General features: G+C 38.1%; 1 protein-coding gene across 8 annotated transcripts in view; it reads right to left on the reverse strand.

The window, feature by feature from the left end:
- Positions 1-12,239, reverse strand: part of LOC131685173 (spectrin beta chain, non-erythrocytic 1) — a 418,083-nt gene that overhangs the window by 91,569 nt on the left and 314,275 nt on the right. For all 8 annotated transcript variants that reach the window (XM_058968702.1, XM_058968703.1, XM_058968705.1 and 5 more), the window contains one exon: positions 6,364-6,531. In XM_058968702.1, the coding sequence (XP_058824685.1) occupies positions 6,364-6,531 (168 nt within the window). The remainder of the gene's footprint in view (positions 1-6,363; positions 6,532-12,239) is intronic.

Below are 12,239 nucleotides of genomic sequence, written 5' to 3' on the forward strand. Positions count from 1 at the left end.
TTTTTATTTCTTACCCCGAAATCGACCTTTCACCCATATTTGGAAGTGACCAGTAAATTCGCCGCGTACTTACGTATTATTCGTCGATCTGTGCGCTTAAAATGTGGAATATATATATATATATATATATATATATATATATATATATATATATATATATATATATATATATATATATATATATATATATATATATATATATATATATATATATATATATATATATATATATATATATATATATATATATATATATATATATATATATATATATATATATATATATATATATATATATATATATATATATATATATATATATATATATATATATATATATATATATATATATATATATATATATATATATATATATATATATATATATATATATATATATATATATATATATATATATATATATATATATATATATATATATATATATATATATATATATATATATATATATATATATATATATATATATCTGGTGTTCCCTCTCCCGATTATCGTACAAAACACAACGTAGGAACTAATCGCTGGCGCGATCAGGGGGTTTTCGGGGTCACTGATTCTGATTCTGGGGTCGAAAATGTGAAATTCAAAATGGCGGATCCTATATGGGGCCTGTGTGACCCAAAAAACCCCCGTAAATCGAGTTTTATACAGACTGGAACAATATTTGCCAACTTCATAAAAAATAGTTGCCATGACCCAAAAAACTCTCGCAAATCGAGTTTTATGCTCATGGTATTTCGTAAAAAACGGCTGCTATTGTGTAGTCGCCAATTCTCTCAGAATCTTTTATAGACCAACATGATAATTCGTATCTATATGTCAACGCTAACTAGAAATCCAATAAAAACTTAGGATAAGTAGGTGGGACGTACAAGTCCCAGAGCGTCGCAAAGGCATGAAAAATAGTGAATCAATTTTATAAAATACTTAAATGACTATGTTTGAATCGTAAATAAGACATATAATTACAAGTTGCTACGTATTTTCCGTAGATTGTCGACGCATAATGTCTTGTCTATTTCTAGTACATAGGATAATTTTGGGGTTTTAGAGCTAAAAGACGAGAGCTCCAAAAATTGAAAATAATTCAAATGAACAACGGTTAAAATTGATTTTTACCGACAAAAATATTTGTAGCTAAACCTTACATTTTATAGCTACAATGTCTTTGGCACAAATAATCAGGATCAAATAAGCCATCTTCAGATCTAGGTGATATTAGGGCGGCTCTTATTAATAGGGTGATTCAAAATTTACTCTCCGAACATGATGAGATGGAATATTGCAGTTTTGAGCAATATTGTAGATGACCTTATACCAAAAATCTTTGCTGAAGACGTCATAGTTGTATCTCTAAAGGTTGTTGTTTTACAGCTACAGATAAAATCGGGACATATATTTTTCTTTCTTTTTAAGACACCGAAGCTTTTAAAGTATTCTTCTTTAGTCCCAAGATATAGTCTCATAACCCTTTCTGATTATTTTGTTTAAATTTCCCTTAAGGGGGTCTAACAGTGCAAAATTCATAAAAAAAAATTAAATTTTTATCTTTGCATGTTTCGGATCTCCAAGATAAGAAAAGTATGCTCAAGAAAGCATTTACTCGAATTCAAGTTGGTTCGCCTGCTAGAGCCCATCAAACTACCAACTATCAATTTTCATACGAAGCTGATAAAATCGGGTCAAAAATCTGATAAAATCGGGTCTTCACTTATTTTAATTAAGCAACTTAGGGTGTTCCTAACAAAAGCTGTTTTTTCCACTAATTTTTTAATTTTTTATTTCTGGTAAACGGTGTCTTCAGACAACTTTTAAAGCTCGTTGCGACAATTTTTTTATAAAAAAAAAATTAAATAGCGCTTTCAGAACTGAGATTATGATCAATAGTCAATAAAAAAAAAGTCCCACATTTTTTTTTCTCTCGGAAATGCACTTTTAAGCATTTTTTGCAGTTCTAAGTAATCCACGTGTACTGTCATTTGAGACATTTGAAAGTAATTTTTAGATTTTTTTTTGTTATTAGCAGTCAAAGTTTACCTTGGAGGCAATCCCAGTACTAGCTGGCATCCAAAAGGGGTTAACCCTATGCTGTGTCTTATGGAAATTCGAGTTCGTTTTCCGAGGTTTTAAGAAATCGATATAATAGTGATTTTAGTTGGATTGCGTTGTACGTTGACGTTTCGGCCTAAACGCTCGCATATTTGCTATTTGTGGCTATTTTCAATCTAATATATATTTTTTGCACGAGTGTATATTGTTGAGCGCATTTTTTCGAAAATTTTAGTGAAACTGTCATGTCTCTACATTGAAGGTTAACCCAGAAATGGGATGGTATGGGATCAAGAGAAAAACGGTAAATTATGGTTGGAAAATTAATAAAACGTGGTATCATTATTATCTTTCATTACAGAGTTATGGTGTCTTCGGATAAGTTGCTGCATAGCGCTTATTTGGTTGCATCGTACTAGTCTTTTCATCATTTCCTGATGGGAAGGATTGGGGAAGTGGTAAGGTTAGGGGTAAGGAAAATAACGACACAGAACAATTAAAACAGAGCATTCTGTACCCCCGGAGGAATGCTGAGCGATCTGCAGGTGCTACAATAGCAGGAATTAAACTTCCAACCCCCGGTGGGGATTTGGAATTTTTATTTAAGCAGTGAGCGGATATCTCAATATCCTCGAGGGAATATTGAAATAACAGAACGACAACACCCTCGAAGAGGTATTGTCATTCAAATACGGCTAAAACTATAGCTCTTTACCACACTGGGTTAGGAACAATAGCATATCCTTCAGCTTCAGCTCTCTGTACATAGGTTCATCTATGTATAGAGAACCAAAAATCCGTATACGTAATTGCATTACTACTGGGCAGTTGCAAATCAAATGATATGATGTTCCGTAATCGGATTCACAAAGATCATATGAATAATACTCAGCACGCTGAATAATAGCCTTGTGCACAGATTCTTTAACATTTTCAGACTCACATCCGGCAGTAAAGTCTTTGTTTGAACGCAAGTTTGCAAGCTACACCAGTGTTGGCATGTCCGGATGCAGCCCAAGAGCCAATCTTGTGTTTTATCCAACTTATCGACAGTGGTAGAACTGGTTCTGGACAAACGAAATCAGTCGCAGCGACAGCTCTAACCAATTCGTTCACCCATTCATTTCCAGTAATACTGAAATGACTTGGTACCCATAGAAGGTAGATAGCATTTGAAATGCTAAGTTCTTCGATTTGAGTTCGATCTCGAATCTGTCGAACTAAGTGCTTTCAAGGCTGTCAGAGCAAAAATAGATTCTTTTACCGCAAATTCCCTGTTGAAGTGCTGATTGTACGCCACAGAGAATCGCAAAGATGTCTGGAATACGATACAGTATCTACCAAGCGAATGAGATTGGTTTAATCTCATTTCATGACACTAGACACCAGCATCGGCTCGGCCCTCCAACAAAGATCCGTCAGTATAACAAACACGTATTCTTCAAGTTGTTGCTCCATCCAGCCAGTCAGCCATTCCTCGCGAAGAGGAATTCTCACATTGAAAGTTTTAAAAGGAAAACCACGTGTAAGTGTAAGGTCACTGGGAGCAAGCGCATACTCATCCCAAGTAACCATTTGGGGCCACAGTCTTGTGTGGCTAGTTACACTATCTATTTGGTTACTGTTCCAGAGCCCAGTAACCTTTAGACGGTATGTACAACAAAGTGCTTCTTGTTTCAGAAACACATGCAGTGGTTTTATGTTCAAGAGAGCCTCTAGAGCAGCAGTAGGTGTTGTCGAGAACGCACCAATCATCGCCATCAAGGACATCCTCTGAAGATGGTTTAACTTTGATTGGATTGTCATGACCTCTGCCTTCTGCCACCGAACAAGGTACCCGTATGCCAGTATTGGTCTAATAACTGTTGTGTAGATCCACTGAATGTACTTGGGTTTGAGTCCCCAAGATTTGCCGAAAGCCCGTCTACATTGGCAGCAGGTCATGCAAGCTTTCTTGATCCTGAAATCCATGTGTCCAATTAAGTTTTGAGTCAAGAATTACCCCAACGTACTTAACTTGATCTGCGATAATAATGTCAGAGTCAAAGAACTTCAATGGACGAGCTCCGGTTGTAATTCTTCGTTGCGTGAAAAGTACCATTGATGTTTTATTTGGATTAACTGATAGTCTAACATGAAGACACCGTTGTTCGACAACACATGAGGCTTGTTGTATCAAATCAAAGTGTGTTAATGCAAATACCGGTGATCATTATGTGATAATCTTCGGCGAAACCATACACCGGAAACCCAAGCTCATTAAGTTTCCTCAACAAGCCATTGGCGACAAGGTTCTATAGAAGTGGTGACAGCACACCACCTTGAGGACATCCGCAGACACTCAGTTTCCTTATCTGTACTTGTCTTAACGATGAGCACAGATGTCGGTTGCTAAGCATTGCGTGTATCCAGTTCGTGATATATGAAGGTACTCCAAGACTTCGTGCTGCTTCCAAAGTGGATTCGAAAAACACGTTGTCAAAAGAACCTTCCCGAATGTAGTGGTCGATTAAACGTTCCAATGACTTGAGAAGGAAGGAGGTCAGACTGATCGGTCTAAAGCTCTTTGCTTCCTCATAAGTGACGCGACCACTTTTGGGAATGAATCTGACAGTTATTTCCCGCCACGCTAATGGAATGTATCCTGTTGCAAGACTATAAGTAAGAATCTTTTTGTAAATATGCTTTTTGTAGTCGAAATTTAGTCGCTAGGGCGGCGCTGTTATCAACCTTTTAAAAAAGCTGGATAGAACTACGGTGTCTTCAAGAAAGTTGCAAGTTCCATTATTTTCCATATATCTTCTGAAGATACAAACTATGTACGTACTGTACGTTTCGAGACAGAGCATGTTTAGCGATAGATAGGGCTGCTTTTAATGCATAAAAAAACCACAATTTGTTCAACTGTCCTTTTATTTATTTATTTACAGTAAATATCAACAGACACAGCATGACCTTAATGACAGTTTTGTAATACATCCAAAAAATTTGTTTATATTCTGGAAAGTGGGATGGGAAGGTCAAACTCGGATGACGCTCTGTTGAAATTCTCCTGCAAAGTAAGTGGTTCCATAATTAGTCCGACAAAGAAAACGTAATAATCGTGTTTTTTTCGGGATTGAGGATCATTCGGTTGGTTTTACACCATTCCGCGTTAACGTTGGTGAAAAGCATCATCGCCAGTAATCCTGCATTCTATGGAATATTTTTTCAATATCAGTGAATCACATTGAAATACAACAGAAAAATTAAAGGACCGAGATGGCTGCCTTGCAGAACACCATATGAAATGAAGAACTCGTCAGATATATCTATCTTGACAGCTGGACGACAATTACTGATATACAATTGCATCCAACAGAAACATTTGTACCAAAGCCAAGTCTATCAAACTTTGCCACTGCAAAAGCCAGATTAATCATGTCGTAAACATTAAAAAGGCTGTTCTCTTTTATCTCTCGTGATGAATATTTTTAATTATCAAAGCAAGGCAAATATATTATGATTCAAAAATAAACGAGAAAAAAACACAGACCTTTTTAAATAACATCCTAGGACAGATTTGGAAAAACTATATACGCAAATTTGTGTTATTAGACAAAGTTTTCACACACGTACAGTTTAATTACATGCTGCCCTCCAACAGTCGAGTTGGTGCCAAATTCTGCTGCATCCTTAATTGGCTTTTCAAATCGAGAAAAAAAACCCGTCGGCGTAAATATACCCATTGAGCGGCTGATCATCATCCTTATATATCATAAAATAATTTATTACCTATTATGACGATGGGGATCTGCTTCGGCAAAGCAAAATTGCACCACGTACCGTTATTTACAAGCTGATTATGATTTACGGATTCAAGTGGGCGCAAGGTGAAAAAAAAACACTTACCCGATAAATTACCGACCAAGTGAAATTGGGTTTATATTGGTCGAGTGTGATTAGCACGGTAGTACGTACTTGAGACACGGACAGTAGATTCATGACGAGGTCGGAAAACAACGTCGCATATCATATGACTTTCTTGGATGCAGTTGAGTAAAATTTTGCTTACTCATGTTTGATCGGAACTGCGTTCAAGTTTTCTCTTACGGGTACCTAACCCACAGTCTACTTTCGTTCCTTCCCCGAGTCTATATCCAATTAGAGCTCCGAACAATAGCGCAATTAATGAAACTTCGACGTCGTGCACTCGTTTGCAAACGGCTGGAGACAGATTGCCTCAGGGTGCCAGTCAAAACAAAACAAAACAAAAAGTGTAAAAACAAAAGTGCAAAACAAATCAACACTTACCTTGGTGTGCAGGAAAGCCAAACTCTTGTTCACGTTCTCGATCTTGTGGACCCGCATCCGGCCGTTGTTCGGCTTGCCGAGCTTTTCGCCCGAAATTATCTCGAGCAGCTTCAGCAGTTTGATTCCGTCAGCCAGATCGGTGAACAGGTCGTCGACCTCCATTTTGGCCTGGTTTTCGGAACATCAATAGCGGCGGGGGTGGAGAGGATATGGAATGAAAGAATGATAAATTTTTGTGTTAGAAATTATTGCCTTCCAGGGACTGGTCAGTTAGTTGTCGGACACGGTGATGTTTATTCAAATGTAGATTCCAAAAATGGAAATGGGAATTTTATTCGATTTCATTGATTAATGGTTAAACTATGATTTAACGGGCATTTTTTTTGTTCGGGTCTCTCGGTAAACGTTACTTTTTGAAAAAATAAATGCTCTAGGACACGATCAGCTGCTTGGGAACGTATAACCCCTCGAACTATACATAACCACTTTTCGGTGGCGAAGCCGACACTAATGCCCTCAGTGATTTATAATGAATAACAAGTGCGACGAGGGTCACGTGCCCACCAGACTAACGGGCACCTCTATGTAATGTAGTGTCTGTTTACAAAATAATTTATCGACTACCATCTTCTTCAATATGAACCCACACCTCTGGCAGACAACCCAACTGGGAGGACCCTCCGCATGCGATGATCGTGAAAAGGTGAGGTAAACTCTCTATGAAAATTGGTGAAGCGAGACTCATCCAAGCTGACCACCGAAGGGGAACAAACATAAAAACGGAACAAGATCAACCAAAAAAAAAACGACTCAATGCCAAGTTCCCTCACAACGCACCGGGTACCTACGGAATCCATTTTTCACGTATATTTACCCCCATAAATCATGGGAAGCGCGTGTACATGGTATTTGTATGCTCAAGGACCACGAAGACAACCGATAAATAAGAACGTTTTCGTTGTTTTTTCGACCAATCCCAAACACTTTTGTTAGTCGTGGCCCAGGTGGTGGGTTCCAACCGCAGAACCAGAGTAGTAGAGTTCAGTTTACCCCTATCTGACCAGGCAGTGTAGTGTGAAAATATTAGCATAAAATCTGCGCTCATGATAAACGACCCCCAGCCGACCGACCACCTGTAGCTGACTGAATGGACGGACGGACGGACGAACGGACGGAAGAAGAAACCGTCGAATAAGTCGCTGCCAAGAGAGTGAAAATCAAAACAAACGTGAAATCATCGCAGGGTGGTGTGTTGTAGCCGGTGAAGGGAACCGGTTTCTGGCGTTCTCATAAATTTTTGTTTGTGGTTTCTACCGGCGGACGGATTGCGATTTGGTAAACACACGCGAATATTTTGAATGTGATTGCAAAATAAGGTCTCAATCTTAGTTGAATCTGATGACTTTATAGTGAAAATAAACAAAACTGTGAATAATTTCATGATAAATAATGCCTTTTTAGAACATCAATGCGTACAAAATGTCAGATATGAAAGCTAACAACTTCTCTAGTTTTCAATTCTAGGGAAGACAACATTCTATTCATCAAATTACTGTTTGCCACTCTTGCAGGTTCTGGAATTTAAAATCTACAATCTCATTCTGTTTGTCACATTAAATACTCTCGAAAAAAAAAATTTTTTGAACCAATTTGCACATAAGGGCACAACCCCCAACTAAGAAAAGTTGAGTTTAAATGTTTCGTGCTCCACTCGTCAGTAACTGACACCAACTTGCTGCCAGTTAGACGATATATCCAAATTAACACCAAATTGGCGCCAGACACTAAATCCAAACACTTCACACAACATATGTGAACGCCTAAAACAACTAGTTGGTACAGAGTGATGTCTCGGTTAGCCAAACACAGAAGCTCTGGGCCGCTAACGAGTGTAAGGAAACGACCTCTTGTCTTTTGGCGTGAGAGCCAAACGTCTGAGAGTATGCAATATTTAATTTTCCCGAAAAAAATGGGTGAACTAATTTGTACATAAGTGCACGACACGTAACTTAGAAAAGTTGAAGATTAGTATCTAACTGGCGCCAATTTGGCGTTAGTTTGGCTATATCGTCTAACTGGCAGCAAGTTGGTGTCAGTTACTGACGAGTGGAACACGAAACATTCAAATCCAACTTTTCTTAGTTAGGTGTTGTGCCCTTATGTTCAAATTAGTTTTGATTAGTTTGGCTTTAATTAATTTATTTGTTGTTATGTGGACAGTTAGAAGGCTGAAGTTGGCATCTTCTACATTTTCGAGCACTATTGAATTGCGTAATCTATATCTGGTGCACTCTAGCTTGCTTGCCTTTCAGAGCAGCATAAAAAATCAGTTTACTTCTGAAACCGAACATATCCGAACATGAATGCGGTGTGTCGGGAGAATGACGAGTGAAACGATCCAAACAATTCATTCATCACAGAGAGCTTGAATTGAATTTCGTTTCTCTTTTAATTTCACGCAGGGATGCCAATTTTTTCAAGCTCTGGTTACTGACGAGTGGAACACAAAACATTCAAATCTAACTTTTCCAGATTCTGTTTCGAAAATACGTACTTGTTATCAAATAATGTAGCCAGAATTATACATTTTTAGGATTGTTTGTTCCTAACTCAGGACGCCACCTTATGAGGACTGGGTTTTATTCTCGTAATGGCGTTTCCATATAGGAGAATATCATGTACACAATGTCTCAGAAGATTACACCGGATTGAGAGGCCAAATATGTTTGGGAGTGCGTAACTTTAGTACTCTGAACAAAACAGTGGTATTATGGAACAGCAAGGAATCGCTGGTAACGGAGTAGGCGACGAATTAGCCAAGCGTGGTACGTCAAAGATGTTTGTTGGATCAGTACCATTTCTAGGCAAGCCTAGCGAGGCCCGTAGCTGGAGTTTTGTTTCGGGAAGGGTTTGAAAAATGATGACTTAAATGTATTAATCCTGATAACTTGAGATAGTCACTAGAATTATTGATTTTTCAATTGGATTTTTATCATTAAAATTTACCTGTTCAATCTACTCTGGCTACGACAATGGAGATTCAAGAGAAAATATTCAGGGGCTAACTGAATATGACTATCTCTGATGGTGTTATAAAATGCAAGCTATTCTAAACTACTCGTTTACAGGGTGTAGAAGACGTTAAGTCGAAATGAGTAGATAAGTATCCAGAAACTGTCCAAAGAGAATGTCGAAACGTGCTTTAAATATTCTGATCTGGCAGGCGATTTGTAGATGCGGAAAAAAGAGACAACTTTAATTTTCTTGAGCCGGTATCTCGCAACTATTACCAATTCTGTGAAATCACCCGAATTTGCTAAATTTTATATTATTTTAAGTTCAAATCAAACTGTATTCAAGACTGGCCCCGGCCTGGCAGATCAGAGGGTAAGGTGATGGCCTCATTAATCACTCGTCGTATGTACGAGCTCCAGCCAGGAAGGATTCGTAGCGATCAGTAGGACCAAGGCACTAGCTCTGCAACTGTTCGGTACATTAAGAATTGGCGGCGAATTCTGTCGAAACAGAAGGTCAAGATCTACTACGAAAATTAGTAGATTTCGTGTACTTTCACACAATATGTTCCGCAATATTGTCGGACAAGTGAGAACAGCTATTTGTTTGTCTATATAAACACTCAGATTCTTCCAAAGATTCTTATTTTTCATGAAATTGATACTTTTTATTTCGCTGAATTTACACATTAAAAATATAGCAGACTGATTTCATTGATGACACCTCCAACATAAAAAAAAACAATAAATGTGGAAGAGAACATATCACACGTGTTTCCTTTTTTGTCGAACAGACTTTCTGTAAGATTTATTTGTTTTTAAATTACTGCAATTCATCCGATTCCTGTGAAACTTTTGCAAAAATTTTACCAGCGGCAGTTAATGTGGTCAATTTTCTAGCCCCTTTTAGCAGTCGGATTTGCTATGAAGATTTCAGTAACACCTGTTAAGTTAATTCGTCAATTTGTTGAACAAATACATTGACAACGAACAAAAAAAGAACGAGTCTGTCACATACTGAAGACAACCTATAGATTCAACCAGTCGCAACATTTTAGTCGCTCTCCGTGTTTACCCTTCAATGCCTGTCATGTCGTTTCCAAACTTACATGAGCATTTAATGGAAACCATACAGGATGCGCCATCTGGATGTATCGTATTTCAACATTGAACAGCCATTTTCCAGCCGATTTTGACAAGTAAACACAATTCTGAAACGTCATTTAGTTCCATTTTAGCTATAAGTCGGTTTACACAAAAAGAACGCACTGAAAACGTAGCGATTTACATTGAAAACGATCGCTCAATAGTGAAAATTGTACGTGCTTATCGTACAAAAAATTGGGAGGCATTCGGCGCCTACAAACAAGAGAATCCGTAATTGGGTGTAGAATTTCTTTGAGTACGGCTAGTTTATTCTAGCAAACCTAAAAGCCTTGACGAACTCAAGGCTAACATGCGCGCTGAAATTGCTGCGATTAAGCCCGAAATGTTGCCCAATGTTATGCAAAATGCCCGCAAAAGAGCTGCTTTTTATGTATCAAATGGAGGTGGTTATTTAATCGACATTGTATTCTAAACCTGGTTTATAATAAATGGCATAACATTTTCTGTTTACTTGTGAAAATCGGCTGAAAAATGGTAGAGTTCCCGGTCATATCGCCATGAAACGTATTGTCTAGCGAATATGAGCTTCATTTGTTTTTATTGGTCCAACTGAAGGCATGGACCACTGCTAGGGCCGAGAGACTTCCGGACGTAACCGCTTAATGATTGCGCAAACACGGAAGTTTACAAGTTCTTGAGACTGCGTTTGCAAATTTATAAGTGTGCGTGGACGATCGCGAAGCGCTCGAGCGTTTGTATGTTAACGTGTTTGTCGCTTGCGCTAGTGTGTAGGTAACTTCACGTATATAAATTTAATTTTATAGCCGTGTGACCATTCGCATACTCGCATGTATTCTTGAATGATCGCGTGGACTGTTAATATGATGCGTAGTTTTTAGTGTATTTTACAGATGCTAGAAGAGAGTAAGGTTATGTCGCCATGAAACGTATTGTCTAGTGAATAAGAGCGTCATTTTTTATTGACCCATCTAAAGGTTGCTAAAACCGAAGAAGGGATTTCCGGACGTGACTGATGCATTGTCGCAAGAACATGTGCGTTTTCAGGTTCCTGTTTAAGACCGCGTTTATGAATTTATTAGTGCTAAAACATTCGCCTGGGTGTTTTCATGTTAGCGAGACAGGCTTATGATTGTGTGGATAATCGCGAAGGACTTAAGCGTTTGTATGTTGACATGCTGAATGCTAAAAGAGTGAGATTTCCCATATCACTAGAGATACCGGTCATGTCACCATGAAACGTGTTGTTTAGTGGATATAAGCTAATTTTTCGATTGGTCTAACTGGAAGCATAGACCCATGCTACTATGGTCGAGGGGAAGAAGCTTGCTAATACGTGCACTCAATCACCGGGGTGTTTTCATGTTTGTGAGATCGCGGGCGTAGTGGTGCATGGATGAACCTTAAGCGTTTGTATGTTAACCTGTTTGTCGCTTGCGCTAGTGTGTGTGTTAACTTCGCGGGAATAAATTCGATTTTATAACTGTGTGGCTATTCGCATATTCGCGTGTGTTCTTGAAAGATCGTGCGCGGACCGTGATTCTGACGCTTAATTTTCAGTGTACGGTTCAGATACTAGAAAAGAGTTCCCGGTCATGTCGCTATGGAACGTGTTGTCTAGTGAATATGAGCGTCGGCTGTTGATTTTGACATGCTTGTTCGTTGGAAAGGTTATACATCTGGCAAAGTTTTGGCAATAATGAGTTTATACCAGATTAAATCTGTTTTCAAGCTAAA

Source organism: Topomyia yanbarensis, chromosome 2, assembly GCF_030247195.1.
Source record: "Topomyia yanbarensis strain Yona2022 chromosome 2, ASM3024719v1, whole genome shotgun sequence".
In the NCBI taxonomy this organism is placed as follows: Eukaryota; Metazoa; Arthropoda; class Insecta; order Diptera; family Culicidae; genus Topomyia; species Topomyia yanbarensis.